The sequence below is a fragment of the Gymnogyps californianus genome, chromosome 2, assembly GCF_018139145.2.
Source record: "Gymnogyps californianus isolate 813 chromosome 2, ASM1813914v2, whole genome shotgun sequence".
NCBI lineage: Eukaryota > Metazoa > Chordata > Aves > Accipitriformes > Cathartidae > Gymnogyps > Gymnogyps californianus.
The window spans coordinates 141929950-141940732 of NC_059472.1; the positions used below are offsets into that span (position 1 = coordinate 141929950).

The window sequence follows — 10783 nt, forward strand, 5'->3', positions numbered from 1 at the left end:
GTCACAGGATTTTGGTTCTAGTTCTGATAGTGACTTCAGTCTCTCTTCCATGGTTTTTCTAAACCACAGCAGTGGCTCAGATGATTCGGCAACAGATGGAGAAGCAGGGCTAGAGCAATCTCTTATTTCTTTAGACATGTCTGACTTGCTTCCTGAAGATCCAAGGTCCAACATGTATCGTCTTTATTTTGGAAGCTCTTATGAATCAGAGCTGGGAAATGGAACTCCTTCAGAACTGGTAAATTACTCGCTTAATATTTTGAATTTTCTAAATATTATCAGTTTTGAAGCAGAAAAACTGAACTAGGCAAATGGTATAGTTTTATAAATACAATTATGTCTGCTTTGTCCTTCAAACTGTCTTCATCCTATACCTTGTGGTCCACGGTGGGGAAGAAGATGGAAGGATGTTATCTGACAAAATACACTATGGACTTCTCTGCAACTTTACAGGACTTTAAAATCAAAATCCCAAAATACTGCTTAATACCTTATAATCAGGCAAACTGCATTCATACTAGATCTTACTGTCTGGCTAATGGCTTGTTGCCTTCCAAAGTTTACTACTAAAACAGTTTTCGACTTTTTGTTTGGGTTTTTTTTTAACTTAGTTTTATTACTAAACCATGACCATCCAGCTTTCAAGAATTAAGTCAATCTTAAGAATCAACAAACATTATTCAGTTTCCAGTAGAGTGTGCATTAATGGAATAATCTGACCGTGGAATTGTGTAAACAACAGAAGTAAACCTTAGCTTCCATCGTTGCTCTTCAGAAGCAGAATTCCTGTTGTTGTAGTATCACATTGCACAGAAAGCAGCATGTTCTCTGGCTAGCTTGCAGGTAGGGATGTGCTGGTTGGCTACCTAGCACCTGCATAGTGATCAGCTGGCCAGCTCGTCTCGCTTGGCTGCCAGGTCAGCAAAACAGAATATGCTGCCTCCGAGCTCCTGATGGTGAACACATGACTTCAGAGTTTGCATGTGATCCATGGGAAATTCATTTTCAAGATCTGTTGTAGAACTGTTATTACAAGTAGTCATTAAAGTTGTTAGACTCTTGTTTTCAAAACTGTCTTGCATTGATTCTTAAAGCCAAAAATAACTTATTTTGACGTTGGAGAACTAATTACTGACTGCTAAGGTGCTTTTGCATGTTTTATCTTGCATTATAGATGATAGTGTTCAATTAACGTATCCTTAGAGACTTCAGTTTTCCTCTGACTGTGAAAGTTCTTCAGCAAGGCTACAAGGACTTTGATCTCTTAAAGCTGTTGAACTTGAAAGTTGCATATTTTATCAAGTGCACAGAGAATTTGGAGGTGATGAAAATTTAAATTATGAGTTGTTTTAAAGCTAACTGCATAAACTTGCCCAGATTTCAGAACCACTGATTTTAATCTGTAAATAAAACAGTGGACTTTTAGTAACCATTTATTCTTTTTGAGATAGGCCATTGCAAAAATATTTAGATTTTTTCCAAACATGAAACACTTCATTTTCAAATTTGTACTTTTCCCCAAACACCTTGGCAAATTAGCCTAAATTGTTCTGTTCAAAAAGTTATATATGTGATATATTTTTAAGAGAAAGTACTCTTTTTGCCAGTGGGGGCAAGCTTATACTGAATTGTGGGCTAAATCTTAATGGTGGAGTTGCTCTTTTGGATCCATAATGAGTTAATGTATTTCTCCTTGTGGTCAATTTAGAGCTCTTTGTGTTTGTCTGGACCAAACTCCATAACTCACGATTTTACCAGCGTGACTCAGAGAGACGCAGCATCATCACAGCCTTCAATGCTTAGAACAGCTTCTCAAGAAGACTCCCTGGAAAATAACCAGGAGCAGCAAACAGAGCACCTGAGGACAGAAATCAATGCTATCAAAGCCAATTACAGAAGCAAGAATGGAGTATGGCAGTTTTTTCGATTATTTAGTCTTAACACTTTTCTATTGTTTTCCCACACTTCTTACTATTTCCATAAATAATTTCTGCAATAATATTAAATATAATGTAACAAAAATAGCAAAGATAAATGACACCTAGTTTGAGGAAAATAAGCCAGATCTTAACATTCATATAACTAAATAGTTATTTCTGTGTTATTAATATGGGGGGGGAAGTTGTGACTGTATTTATAATGCATATGTCTGTACATGTAATGAGGAGGTTCCAGAGTTACTGATATTCATGGCACTATGTTTTTGTGGTAATTTTTCATTGTCTTTTCATGGCTCTGTTTTCAAGGAGGACAGCACCCTTAATCAGTCAGTGCTTGCCAAGAACACTTTAATTATTACCCAGTCCCATCTGATGACTGCACTTGAGGGTATAAGACCATCCATTAGCCAAGATGACTGGAAGAATTTTACTGAACTGTAAGTATTAAATTTTTTAGTAATTGTGAATTCAGTGAAGATTTGGTCTTTTCACATTCCTTATTCAGCAGAAACATAATAGTTATTTAATGTGGGGAATGGCAGTGGAGTTGAATAGCTTCTGACAGCAATCTTTTTCAGAAATACTGAATTACATACTGGGAAAGGGAAAATATTTTACCAGTGCATTGTCTTTTATTGTTTTTATTAATGTAGGACCTAGAAATTCTAATCACAGACCAGAAAACCCTTGTATTATGTTAAGAGCTGTACCAGTACAAAGACGCACCGATTCTCTAAGACTTAGATCTAGGTCCTTCCTGCTCCCACTGAGTAGTAGCCCCTCATATTTTCAAATTGCTGGGTTTTAACTCTCCGTAGCTGTCCTGGTTTCGGCTGGGATAAGAGTTGATTTTCTTCTTAATAGCTGGTACAGTGCTGTGTTTTAGATTCAGTGTGAGAATGATGTTGATAACACGCTGATGTTTTAGTTGTTGCTGAGTAGCGCTTACCTTAAGTCAAGGATTTTTTTAGTTTCCCATGCTCTGCCAGCAAGCAGGTGTACAAGAAGCAGGGAGAGAGCACAGCCGGGGCAGCTGACCTGAACTAGCCAAAGGGGTATTCCATACCATAGAACGTCATGCCCAGTATATAAACAGGGGGGAGTTGGCCGGGAGGGGCGGATTGCTGCTTGGGCATCAGTCAGGGGGTGGTGAGCAATTGCATTGTGCATCACTGGTTTTTTTTTTTTCTTTTTTATTTTTTTCCCCCTCTTCTTTTTCTGTTATATTCCTTTTCCTTACTACTATTATTATTATTATATTTCATTATGATTATTGTTAGTATCATATTTTACCTTAGTTATTAAACCCTTCTTAGCTCAACCCATGAGTTTTACCTTCTTTCCTGATTCTCCTCCGCATCGCACTGGGAGCGGGAGGGGGGGAGTGAGGGAGCGGCTGTGTGGTGCTTAGCTGCTGGCTGGGGTTAAACCACGACAGTCCTTTTTTGGCACCCAATGTGGGGCTCGAAGGGTTGAGATAATGACAGATCTGACCAGAGCGTGTTAAAACAAATATGTAATAAGCATTCATTATATTAGTTTAATAGTCGCTGGTGGCAATGTTGATTAATTGGCTCTTAGAGTTGTGGCGCTCATTCTTAGAGTTGTGTTATATATCATCTCACTTACCATATATAGTCCCTGTGCTGCTGCTTATCACCCATGGGAGGAAGTGCATTAAGGTTTTCACTTTGCTGTACTATGTAACACTGGTTTATGGTACAATAAAATTATCGGTCGTGGGACTAATACGGTATTTGCACTCAGCATTGCCATTATCTCCGTACTTTGGGAGCTATCTAGCAGAAACTATTAATAATTACACCCTTTATCTTTTCTCTTTGGAGAGCCAGTCTATGGGGGAGACACCTTCCTTCACCTTCCCCTCCTCCTCCAGGCTAATTACAGTAGTGTTTGAGAATTTTTAAAATTTTGAATATCCTTGGAATGTTGAAACTAACATGGTCCTGTTGCTAGGAACTAGCGTGTTCCTGAACGTGGTTCAGGTCTTGTTCAGGGTTAAACAACTATTTAAGAGGATCACCCAGAGATCTGCCCCAAGGCTGGAGAGTTATGAGTGGCAGGGTGTGTGGGGTAGCATGGGCAAATGCCTAGGACAGTGGGCACCTCCAGTGTTTTGGAACTTCACCCTTGGACAAGTGCAGAATCCTGAAAAACTAGTAGAACATTTGGAAAAAGTATGCTGTCGCCCAGACAATTCCAGGGAGACACAAATCACTGCAACGTGCTGGGGCCTGGCCCATGCCTACCGAGCCCTGTTCAATGCTATTCAGTACCCTCAAGGGGAAGAGAAGGTCTCTGGATCTGACAACAAAATGACAGGCAGTGCAGCCACTCCGACCCCCGTGACAGGCACTGCAGCTGAACCAGAGAACCAACTCATGCCAGTATCAGTTGTCCCTGTACAGAAGAAGAAATACGCAAAAAAACCAGCTCGCTTAGCAAAGGATGAAGGTGAACCAGGGTCATCACAAGAACAGGAGGAAGAGGCAGAACCGGAGATAATCACCCGATCCCTATCCTTGAGTGAGCCGCAAGATATGCGAAAAGACTTCAGCCGTCATCCAGGCGAGCGCATTATCACTTGGCTGCTCCCATGCTGGGATAATGGGACCAGTAGCTTGGAATTAGAGGGTAGGGAAGCCAAGCAACTGGGATCCCTTTCTAGGGAAGGGGGCATTGACAAAGCAATTGGAAAAAAGACACAAGCCCTCAGCCTCTGGAGGCGACTTCTGTCAGGCGTGAGGGCAAGGTATCCCTTCAAGGAAGATGCTGTATGTCATCCAAGCAAGTGGACTGCCATGAAGAAAGGTATCCAGTACCTGAGGGAATTAGCTGTGCGGGAGATGGTTTATTATGACCCGGACAATGTGCAGTTACCCACAGATCCAGATGAAGTCCACTGCACACAACCCATGTGGCGGAAGTTTACACAGAGTGCACCATCGTCCTATGCCAACTCATTGGCAGTAATGGACTGGAAAGATGAAGAGGGACCAACGGTAGATGAATTGGCTGGCTGACTCCGGCAATACGAAGAAAGCCTCTCTTCTTCCCTCATCTTGGCTGTGGAGAAACTGCCAGACATACTAGCCAAGAAATGGTCCCGAGAGTTCCAGCGATTTGAGGATAAGTTCTGCCTCCCGCCTGCACGGCCTAGTATCTCAGCTATTAGAAATAAGCGTCCCTTTGCTCAAGACAGAGGAGATAGAAGGTACACACCATGGGGTACCCTGTGGTCCTACCTGCGTGAGCATGGAGAGGATATATTGAAGTGGGATGGAAAACCTACCTCGGTCCTAGATGCATGGGTATGTGAGCTGCAAGGAAAAACAATCACAAATGAGCATTCTTCCAGGAAAATTGCTGGTCCAGTCTCCAGTGGGCAGTGTGAGCCGTGAGCCAGACAGAGTGGAAGGGCTGATCTTACTCCTGATCCTATGAGAAGGAATTCTAATCCATTTTTACAAAAAGTGAGTGGAGAATCCTATGACCAGGACTAGAGGGGCTCTGCCTCCAGCCAGGTGGAGGAAAGGGACAACCAGATTTACTGGACTGTGTGGATCCAATGGCCTGGCACATCAGACCCACAGGAGTATGAGGCTCTAGTAGACACCGGTGGACAGTGTACCCTCATGCCATCGAGCTATAAAGGGGTAGAACCTATTTGTATTTCTGGGGTGACAGGGAGATCTCAACAGCTAACTGTATTGGAGGCTGAAATAAGCCTAACTGGGAATGAGTGGCAAAAACACCCCATTGTGACTGGCTCCATGCATCCTTGGCATAGATTATCACAGGAGAGGGTATTTCAAGGACCCAAAAGGGTATCGGTGGGCCTTTGGTATAGCTGCCTTGGAGACAAAGGAAATTGAACAGCTGTCCACCTTGCCTGATCTCTCTGAGGACCCTTCTGTTGTGGGGTTGCTGAGGGTTGAAGAACAACAGGTGCCAATCGCTACCACAGCGGTGCACTGGCAGCAATATTGCACCAGCCGAGACTCCCTGATTCCCATCCATACGCTGATTCATCGACTGGAGAGCCAAGGAGTGATCAGCAGGACTCTCTCACCCTTTAACAGCCCCATATGGCCAGTGCGAAAGTCTAATGGAGAATGGAGACTAACAGTTGACTATCGTGGCCTGAATGAAGTCACACCACCGCTGAGTGCTGCCGTGCCAGACATGCTAGAACTTTAGTATGAACTGGAGTCAAAAGCAGCCAAGTGGTACGCCACAATTGATAGTGCTAATGTATTTTTCTCAATCCCTTTAGCAACAGAGTGCTGGCCACAGTTTGCTTTCACTTGGAGGGGCATCCAGTACACCTGGAATCGACTGCCCCAGGGGTGGAAACACAGCCCCACCATTTGCCATGGACTAATCCAGAATGCACTGGAAAAGGGTGAAGCTCCAGAACACCTGCAATACATTGATGACATCATCGTATGGGGCAACACAGCAGAAGAAGTTTTTGAGAAAGGGGAGAAAATAATCCAAATCCTTCTGAAGGCCGGTTTTGCCATAAAACAAAGTAAGGTGAAGGGACCCGCACAGGAGATTCAGTTTTTAGGAATAAAATGGCAAGATGGACGTCATCACATCCCAATGGATGTGATCAACAAAACAGCAGCTATGTCTCCACCAACTAGTAAACAAGAAACGCAAGCTTTCTTAGGTGTTGTGAGTTTTTGGAGAATGCATATTCCAAATTACAGCCTGATTGTAAGCCCTCTCTATCAAGTGACCCGGAAGAAGAACGATTTTAAATGGGGCCCTGAGCAACAACAAGCCTTTGAACAAATTAAATGGGAGATAGTTCATGCAGTAGCCCTTGGGCTAGTCCGGGCAGGACCAGATGTTAAAAATGTGCTCTACACCACAGCCGGGGAGAATGGCCCTACCTGGAGTCTCTGGCAGAAAGTACCCGGGGAGACCCGAGGTCGACCTCTAGGGTTTTGGAGTTGGGGAAATCAAGGATCCAAGGCCCGCTGTACTCCAACTGAAAAGGAGATATTAGCAGCATATGAAGGTGTTCGAGCTGCCTCAGAAGTGGTTGGTACTGAAACACAGCTCCTGTTGGCACCCCGACTGCTGGTGCTGGGCTGGATGTTCAAAGGGAAGGTCCCTTCTACACATCATGCAACTGATGCTACATGGAGTAAGTGGGTTGCACTGATCACACAGCAAACTCAAATAGGAAACCCCAGTCGCCCAGGAATTTTAGAAGTGATCACAGACTGGCCAGAAGGCAAAGATTTTGGAATATCGCCAGAGGAAGAGGTAACGCGTGCTGAAGAGGCCCCAGTGTATAATAAACTGCCAGAAAATGAGAGGTAATATGCCCTGTTCACTGATGGGTCCTGTCGTATTGTAGGAAAGTATCAAAGGTGGAAGGTGGCTGTATGGAGTTCTATACGTCAAGTTGCAGAAACTGCTGAAGGAGAAGGTGAATCAAGTCAGTTTGCAGAGGTGAAAGCCATCCAGCTGGCTTTAGACATTGCTGAACGAGAAAAATGGCCAATACTTTATACTGACTCATGGATAGTGGCAAATGCTCTGTGGGGGTGGTTGCAGGAATGGAAGCAGAGTAACTGCAACACAGAGGTAAACCCATCTGGGCTGCTGCATTGTGGCAAGATATTGCGTCCCAGCTAGAGAACCTGGCTATGAAAGTACGTCGTGTAGATGCTCATGTACCTAAGAGTCGGGCCACTGAGGAACATCAAGACAACCAGCAGGTAGACAAGGCTGCTAAGATTGAAGTGGCTCAGGTGGATCTGGATTGGCAACGTAAGGGTGAATTATTTATGGCTCGGTGGGCCCATGGCACCTCAGGCCATCAGGGAAGAGATGCCACATATAGATGGGCTCGTGATCGAGGGGTGGACCTGACCATGGACACTATCGCACAGGTCATCCATGAATGTGAAACATGCGCTGCAATCAAGCAAGCCAAGCAGTTAAAGCCTCTTTGGTATGGAGGGCGATGGCTGAAATATAAATATGGGGAGGCCTGGCAGATTGACTATATCACACTCCCACAAACGCGCCAAGGCAAGCACCATGTGTTTACAATGGTGGAACCAGCCACCGGATGGCTGGAAACATATCCCGTGCCCCATGCCACCGCCCGGAACACTATCCGGGGCCATGAAAAGCAAATCTTATGGCGACGTGGCACCCCAGAAAGAATTGAGTCAGACAATGGGACTCATTTCCGAAACAACCTCATAGACACCTGGGCCAAAGAGCACGGCATTGAGTGGGTGTATCACATCCCCTATCATGCACCAGCCTCTGGGAAAATTGAGCGATACAATGGACTGTTACAGACTACATTGAGAGCAATGGGTGGTGGGACCTTCAAACACTGGGATACGCATTTAGCAAAGGCCACCTGGTTAGTCAACACTAGACGATCTGCCAATCGAGCTGGCCCTGCCCGATCAGAACTTTTATGTACTGTAGAAGGGGATAAAGTCCCTGTAATGCACATAAAAAATATGCTAGGAAAAACAGTTTGGGTTACTCCTGCCTCAGGCAAAGGCAAGCCCATTTTTGGGACTGCTTTTGCTCAAGGGCCTGGGTGCACTTGGTGGGTGATGCGGAAGGATGGGGAGGTCTGATGTGTGCCTCAAGGGGATTTGGTTTTAGGTGAGAATAGCCAATAGATTAAATTGTATGATGTTAATTGCTATATAACCCTGCCACTGTATGTCATCATTAGTATTATAATTGTTATGTGCTATATTAATGCTATTACAGTAAGAATTACTTAGATTAATGAAGAATGAACTTTGATAAAACTGAGTGAAGTGCAGTAGTGATGGAACTAGGACTGATTTCGGCATGCAACAATCCAAGACCACACACCAGCCTCCTGCTGCGCCCAATGTCACCTGCCCACCACATCGCACCAAAGCCCGATCCTGTTCTGCCGACTGAGCGGACTTTGCACCATCCCTCCTGCCCAGACAGACTGTTAGGACAGATGGAGCCCAAAGTCATGGACTAAATGAACTCAACAGACATTTGATAGAGATGGCCCATAGACTGCAGGAATGATATCTGTGTGTATATATTAAAAGACAGGAAAAGTGATGGTGATTAATTGGAAATGTATCGGAAAGTGTGGGATCTGGGCATCACATAAATGGTATAGAGTAAGGGGTCTTTGTAGCTGCCGTGTTTGGGAAAAGGCAATAATCTGCAGAAGTATAAACATACTGAAAAGGAGAATTTGTCTCCTTAGACTTGGAAATGAGTGGAGTGAAAAAGCTGGAAACTGGCATCAGGATGTAGGGGGTTCTTCTGACATGAAGATTGTTAAGGACTTGTCTTCCTCAGCTGATACATAGATGTCATGGTTTAACCCCAGCCAGCAACTAAGCACCGTGCAGCCGCTCACCTCTCCCTGCTCCCAGTGGGATGGGGAGGAGGATCGGGAAAAAAAGTAAAACTCTTGGGTTGAGATAAGAGCAGTTTAATAACTAAAGTAAAATAACATGTAATACTAACTAATAATAATAAAAATATAATAATAATTGCAATGAAAAAGAATATAACAAAAAGAGAAATAAAACCCAAGAGAATACAAGTGATGCACAATGCAGTTGCTCACCACCTGCTGACCGATGCCCGAGCAGTGATCCGGCCCTCCCGGCCAACTCCCCCCTGTTTATATACTGGGCATGACATTCCACGGTATGGAATACCCCCTTGGCTAGTTCAGGTCAGCTGCCCCGGCTCTGCTCCCTCCCAGCTTCTTGCACACCTGCTTGCTGGCAGAGCAAGGGGAACTGAAAAGTCCTTGGCTTAAGATAAGCGCTACTCAGCAACAACTAAAACATCAGCGTGTTATCAACATCATTCTCACACTGAATCCAAAACGCAGCACTGGACCAGCTACTAAGAAGAAAGTTAACTCTATCCCAGCCGAAACCAGGACAATAGATAGGCAGGTTTTACAGCAGGGGAAAGAGAGAAGGAAGGGACAGGAAAGGAGAATGAGAGGTGCTTCCCAGGAGTCTATACCACCCTGTCCACTTCTGTTCCTTGTCCCACCTTCCCCACCACACCCCAAAAAATTTAAAAAAAAAAGCAGGGCAGAGAGCTCTCTGAGTTAGGTTTGTGGATAAAAACTCCTCCAGGTCCACAGGTCTCATGAGACAGGCACTCTACATTTCCATAAAAATAGACCTAAACATCTGTAGTTCTGTGTTGCATTAATGTGCATCTGAAGAAGCATATGCAAACAAAGGCATTTCATAAGAATTTGCTAATATCTTTTTCTGTTTCCAGGTATGATAATTTTCAGAATCCCAAGAAGAGGAAAGGACAAGTTGGCTCAACATTCAGACCAGGACAAAAAATTACTTTAGCATAGTAACTTGTATTTGCTTGTAATTGCTAAACTGTAACTGGAAATGACAGATGTGATTAAATCAGATTATTTATATTCATATGGATTTATTAACACAGCAGCTGAAGATAAGTTTCTTTTAAACTTACATGCTGTAAAATTATGTCACATTTTATTTTGAAGAAAATTGTCTTCCTTCAGATTGATATTAAATTTTTGAGAACACTGGTTACGTTCTGTCTAGTTGTTTATCACATAAAATTTTACATTTTGCTTTTTATCAATATAGTTGCCAAAACCTAACAATGATTTCCTATCCCTGTTTATTTCCTCACAACAAATAGATTCAGTTCGAATGAACTCTAATATCTAATAGTGGAAATGTTTTTAAGAAGTTCTATAAAGCCATTCTCTAATGGCCTTTGGAGGGCTTAGAGAAGGGTGGTACTTCATACGT

General features: G+C 43.5%; 1 protein-coding gene across 3 annotated transcripts in view; it reads left to right on the top strand.

The window, feature by feature from the left end:
- Positions 1-10558, top strand: part of PEX1 (peroxisomal biogenesis factor 1) — a 34975-nt gene extending 24417 nt beyond the window's left edge. For all 3 annotated transcript variants that reach the window (XM_050891043.1, XM_050891044.1, XM_050891045.1), the window contains 4 exons: positions 8-238; positions 1709-1909; positions 2247-2377; positions 10266-10558. In XM_050891043.1, the coding sequence (XP_050747000.1) occupies positions 8-238; positions 1709-1909; positions 2247-2377; positions 10266-10350 (648 nt within the window). In that variant the 3' untranslated portion in view covers positions 10351-10558. The remainder of the gene's footprint in view (positions 1-7; positions 239-1708; positions 1910-2246; positions 2378-10265) is intronic.
- Positions 10559-10783: the final 225 nt, after the last annotated feature.